The sequence below is a fragment of the Crocuta crocuta genome, unplaced genomic scaffold (genome assembly GCF_008692635.1).
Source record: "Crocuta crocuta isolate KB4526 unplaced genomic scaffold, BGI_CrCroc_1.0 scaffold30, whole genome shotgun sequence".
NCBI classification, from domain to species: Eukaryota; Metazoa; Chordata; class Mammalia; order Carnivora; family Hyaenidae; genus Crocuta; species Crocuta crocuta.
In genome coordinates, this window is record NW_027528345.1 from 9224175 (window position 1) to 9230517 (window position 6343).

At 42.9% G+C, this 6343-nt stretch overlaps 1 protein-coding gene across 1 annotated transcript; it reads left to right on the forward strand.

Annotated features, from left to right (window-relative positions):
* Nucleotides 1–5050: 5050 nt before the first annotated feature.
* On the forward strand, nt 5051–6048 carry LOC144222965 (olfactory receptor 11A1-like). The gene is given in 2 exon segments (XM_077753670.1): nt 5051–5195; nt 5198–6048. Coding segments are annotated over 2 exon segments (996 nt in total).
* Nucleotides 6049–6343: the final 295 nt, after the last annotated feature.

Here is a 6343-nt window from a genome sequence, read left to right on the forward strand (position 1 = left end):
AGCATATACATCCTTTATTTCTACTTTAAACTTACAGATAACACTTCAGAAAAAAAGTTGAAATTAAAATAAATCTTAAGCACACACTGGATATTTTTATTACAATTATCATAAATTCTAAGCCATGGGGCCTGGGTGGTTCAGTCGGTTAAGCATATGACTCTCAACTTCAGCTCAGGTCATGATCTCACAGTTTATGGGTTTGAGCCCCACAGCAGTTTGTGCTGACAGCACAGAGCCTACTTGGGATTCTGTCTTTCCCTCTGTCTCTGCTCCTCCCCCACTCACACTGTCTCTGTCTCTCTCAAAATAAGTAAATACAAACTTTAAAATAATAAAATTTTTTAAAAAAATTCTAAGCCAATAAACACAAAGAGTCTTTCTACCTAGTTAGAAAGGTATTCTTATCTTTATCACCTGACATATCCCTCAGGCTCTTGACACAACCCAAGACCTAGGCAGACATATTTTATTTTCAACTACTCCCTCAAAGAGAATATGCTAATTAATTCCTTGCAGGTCACCTTTTCCTCATCCAAGTTTTTCTATTCTGCCCACACCTGTCAAGGTAAGACACTTGTCCAATTTCTTCCAGGAAGGGCCATCCAAGATGGTTACTGGAAAAACCCAATCCTGTCATGACCCTGTGCTGTCCTCCTCCTGGCCTAAGACCTGCTTTCTGTTTTCGTGTGGAAGGAACTCAGTGCTACATTCCTTCTTTGCATCTGTCAGTCAGCTGTATTTACTATCTGCCTCTGCTTTCTTGTTGGGGCCTGACCTGGTTTTATATTAATCTGTGATGTTAAACTATCAAACTAAACAGATTTTCTACAGAATTATATGGCAGTTTCCTCCTGCCTCCTCACTGCTAAGAGGTTAAAGCCAGACCCCACATACTAATTCCTGCCACAATAGAAAGACTGCTGATCTAGTCATTAGAGGTCATACTCTGGATAATCCATCCCAACATTGCAAGACCAAATCACAGCATACCCCCATTTCACCCTGGGGTTCATTCTAAGCATCAGATATTCAATAATAAGTTAATATTTGCTTTGTGAATTATAAAGTATTAGATAAATGTTGGTCTTAATTGCGGCTATTCCTATGCCTTTCCAGTCTTTCTCTATATCATAAGAAAGAGGTCATTAGTCAGTGAAATACCTGGATGTGGTCCCTGGTGGACCAGAACATTCCCCTGGAACCAAAACACAGATGCAGCTGTTTCAGTTAGTTCAAAGCTACATCTCCTCCCCAGGGAGGCTCTTCTTCATCCCCCACAAGGGAAGGAGGCTGCCCTGCTCTAGAAAGGCAGTAGTGTCCATAGCAGCACATGTAAAATAAGGACAATAGTGTTCTGTGAGCACTCTGGAGTAGGGAGAAGCCAATAAAATGGAGCCTCCATAAGAGTGAAGCAGAAAGTCCACAGAGCTGTCAGCTGGCAGAAGAATTTAGACTGGAGGTAAGAATAACCAGGATAGGGGCGCCTGGGTGGCTTAGTCGGTTAAGCGTCCGACTTTCGCTTAGGNGGCTCCCTTTCCACTGAATCTGAGTATCTAGAATGTATCTGGCTCAATACTACTCTCTGCCAACAGAGAGAACCACCTCTGACCCAACCTAAACAAATGCAGAAGAGAGCTTGCCATATTTTTAAAATATCTAGTGTTTGTTCCAGTAGGTCCCAATGAATGGGACCCATTATTTGCCAACTTCTGAAGCCTCTAGGAAGGACCTTTATTTCCTCGCCTCTGATCCTGTCCAATGAGCCTCGCTTTATTTTAATACCCCAATATCATGCTGTAAATAACAATAGTACACCCCATAAGAATCACCTCTTTGAAACCAGCACAGGAAGGTGAGTATGGGTTTTTCACCACCATCAACCCTTATCCTTGTTCTGCCCTCTGAGCACCTGTGGGCTAACTTTAGTCCCTCTTCTTCATAAGAATCCTTCCAGGGGGCTAGGAGAGGAAGGAATTAGATGAAGATGATCAAAAGGTACAAACTCCAGCTATAAAATAACTAAGTACTGGGGTGGGACAGGGAATCCTTCCAGTACCTGAAAACAGCTATCATATTCTCCCATTATTTTGTCATTTCCAGAATAAACATCACCACATTCTTCATATGTTCCTCATACTTCACAGCTCTGAAGTCCTTATTCATAACACTTAACAAAATCTCAAATCATTTTCACATAAATGGCTAGTTTTCAACTGACCATTAAAGACTACAAGCAAATTTTATATGTGCCCCTGCTAATTTCGTCTTGTTTTTAGTCTAGCATTCCAAAAGACAAAGTTATTTCAAATTATAATTCTATCACCTATAATATTGGTTTCCCCTCTCTGTTTCATATCATCTGAAGTTTGATGAGCCATGCATATTTGCTGTTTATGGAAGTCTCTGCCAAAAGAGATGAAGAAGACAAGAAGACAAAGCCTTCTCCTTTTTACTACATGTTTCTCCAGATTTTCAGTCATTAATGAATAATTTTGGTATATAGTAGCCAAACTAAAAGTATTATCTTTAAGCTCACAGTCATCATCTTTTCTAAGAAGCTTTACTGAAATCACTATGTCCTTTTTCTACTCCTTTCTCCTGATCTACTAAATTATTAATACTACCAATAAGGGACATTATGTGAGGTTTGACATTATAATAAGCATTATTTAGCTTCTGGTCATGTCTCCTTATGAGACTTCCACGTACTCTATAAAGCATATATTTAATAATTTTACCAGGGGCCAAGGTCAAATTAACTAGTTAACAAGAGCAACAGTAACTTTTTTGTCATAAGCATTGACTCAGAGACTTGACAAGACTTAAGAAGCTTTGGATCCGTTGGCTGGGTGGTTGTTTTGGTTTGACTAGTTTTACTAGTTTCTTCCTTTGCTGCATCTTTTCTGCTAAACCTAGGGTCTATTCCATTCTCAATTTAAATCTCTTGCTGGCTCTTTAAGAAGTCACTAGTATGCAAAAGATAAAATATGTATCTAATACATTTGAAAGTATTCTGTTCCTTCAATGTCTATATCCCCTATGTGACCAAATGTGTGTCTGCATGATGTAAGCCCAAAACCAGAAGGAAGAGTAAGACTAGGGAAGGAATACAAAAACCCTGTGTTCTTGCTGCCATCTGCTAATGTGGCATGTCACTTTCTTTTTTTTTTTTTTTCCTTTAAAGTTTACTTCTTTATTTTGAGAGGGGAGGAGGAGAAATAGGAGGGGCAGAGAATCCACGCAGGTTCCGCACTATCAGCCCAGAGCCCAATGTGGGACTCAGTCCCATGAGCTGGGAGATCACGACCTGAGCCAAAATCAAGAGTCAGACCCTTAACTGAGCGAGCCACCCAGGTGTCCCTGGAATGTTACCTTTCTTAACTTCAAAAATGAGAAAACACTATCATGTTGGGATTTCTGGTTTCTTCCCCCTACCATACACATACGCATAAACATACACACAGACACACACACCTACCTGGCTTCCATCTCCAACTTTCATCATGGTTGAAACTCTGAGTGACAATATATCAATATTCCCTCAGTTAGGGAAGGACTTAGAGATTCCTTCTCTATTTTAGCAATCATTTAAATGCCTCTTTCCCAGGGTGCCTGGGTGGCTCAGTTGGTTAAGCGTCCGACTTCGGCTCAGGTCAGATCTCATGGTTCATGGGTTCGAGACCCGCATCAGGCTCTGTGCTGACAGCTCAGAGCCTGGAGCCTGTTTCGGATTCTGTGTCTTCCTCTCTCTCTGACCCTCCCCCGCTCATGCTCTGTCTCTCTCTGTCTCAAAAATAAATAAACAATAAAAAAAAATTAAATGCCTCTTTCCCTAGCCCAAGCATAAATGGCCAGATGCTGCAAGTTTTTTATGGCAACTAACCACTGGAAAACTTATGTAACTAATTAATTAATTTATTCATTTATTCATTCATTCTACGACGACTCATCAAGGTCTTCCTGTGCGTTTGATGTTATTGTAGTATTGTAACAACTAAGAGAAGGAATCTTATTACAGGGTAGAAATGTCTAAATAATTGACATTAGGGGAGATAAATTGACTGAGTGACCTGTACAGAGAAAACAGGGCAGCAAGCCAAGAAAAAGAAGGTATTCTCAGCTTTCAACAAACTGTTTAGATTCTGGGCACAGTTTGAAAACAGCTTTACTAATAGTTACCAAGCTACTTGTCTAAGGAAAAGGAATGGCTTCCCAGGGGAGTGGGATCTGAGTTAATTCCGATCTTTCTATATTGTACCTCACATAGAATAAATGCTATAGATTTCTCATCAAAATTTCCAAGTTTCATTTTCTTGGAAAGGGAAAAATAGTATGATAAGAGGGGCTAATTCAGGAATGTGCATGACCTGAGAGTGGGATCACCTCCCCACTAAGTAATAGGTACTACTCCCACCCCTCCAGAGGAGCTCACCAGGTGTGGTTCTGCTGTTGACACTCAACCAAGACTGCCATTAAATAGCTTACTGATGACTGGAAAAGCCCTATGCTGCTCTCTGATACCGATATTTCTATCACTCAGGAAGGATTTGAGAAAGCACTGTAGCAGAGTAGACTATGGAAGGAGATTTGGAGTCAAGGAAACCTGGATTCACATCATGACTTCATAATAACTTCCTTGGAATAACTGACTTAATCTCACTGGGTCTCAGTTTCTCCTCTATATACAAGAGACAATAAAGGTTATCTTAAGTGTTTGCTGTGATGAATAAATGAATAAGCCAAGCATAGTGTGCGGTCCTAATAGAATCTTGGTTAAAGTTAACCTTCTTCTAGGGGTGCCTGGGTAGCTCAGTTGGCCAACTTCAGCTCGGGTCATGATATCGCAGTCCATGAGTACAAGCCTCTCATCGGGCTCTGCGCTGACAGCTCAGGGCCTGGAGCCTGCTTTGGATTCTATGTCCCCTTCTCTCTGCCCTTCCCCTGCTCATTCTCCCCCTGCCCCCCTCCCTCTCTGTCTCTCTCTCCTAAAAATAAATACACATTAAAAACTTTAAAGTTAACCTTCTTCTCTTGGACCCAGATCTAGATGAGGAAGCAGTCCAGTGGTGACAGTGAAAACCAGACCACCTGGCTGATCCTGGTTGGCTTTGGGGAGCTACAGCACCTGGGCTTCCTCCCCTTCACCCTCTTTTTAGCCACCTATGTGGTAACAGTTGGGGGCAACGCCCTCATCGTGTGGCCTCCAGTCAGACCCTCCACACACCCATGTACTTCTTCCTCTGCCACTTCTCCTTCCTGGAAATCGGCTACACCTCCAACATCATGCCTCGGCTGCTGCAGAGCTTCCTGGAAGGGAGGGAGGCCATCTCACTGGTCAGCTGTCTGGTCCAGTTCTACATGTTTGCCTCGCTGGCTGCAGTTGAGTGCCTCCTGCTATCTGCTATGTCCTATGACCGGTACCTGGCCATCTGCCACCCACTTCGCTACCCTGCCCTGATGAGCACCTGGCTGTGTGGCTGCCTGGCTGCTGGAGCCTGGGTCAGTGGCTTTTCTTTCTCTGCCTTCACTCTGGCCCTCGCAGCCCCTCTGACCCTCTGCCCTGGCAGCAGGGAGATTGACCACTACTTCTGTGACTTTGCTCCAGTCGTTGGGCTATTCTGTGGAGATGTGAGGATCATGTGGGGAGCTGGGGTGAGCATCTCAGGCTTTCTGACACTGGTGCCCTTCCTGTTGATTGTGGCATCCTATGCCTTCATCTTAAGGACTGTGCTACAAATACCTTCAGGCCATGGTAGACAGAAAGCTTTCTCCACCTGTTCCTCCCACCTCAGCGTGGTCGGGGTATATTATGGCACCCTCATTGTGGTCTATGTAGCCCCAACAGACCACATGGCCCCCATGCTCCGAAAGGCCTTCTCTGTCCTCTACACTGTATTCACCCCTATGGTCAACCCCATTATCTACAGCCTCAAGAACCAAGAGGTAAAGGGGGCCCTTCATAGGTTCTGGGGACAGCTCATCCCAAGCGATACCCCTCTGAGGGGGAAAGGACAGCTAGTGACTTCTTCCTGGATTCCAGCTTAGCCCCCTCCTCGAAGTCTAGAGGACTAGAGACCATGGTGAAAAGAAAAATACTGAGGGATTGAAACTAGATGTCTGACAAAATAAGGTAACTTCATTTTTCCAGTTGGAATGGGGTAAGGATCAAAATCTCATTCCTTTTTTTTGTTTTGTTTGGGGTTTTTTTTTTTTTTTTTTTACAAATAATTTATTGTCAAGTTGGTTTCCATATAACACCCAGTGCTCATCCCCACAAGTGCCTGCAACATGCAGAAGAATGAAACTAGATCAATTTCTCACACCATACACAAAAATAAAC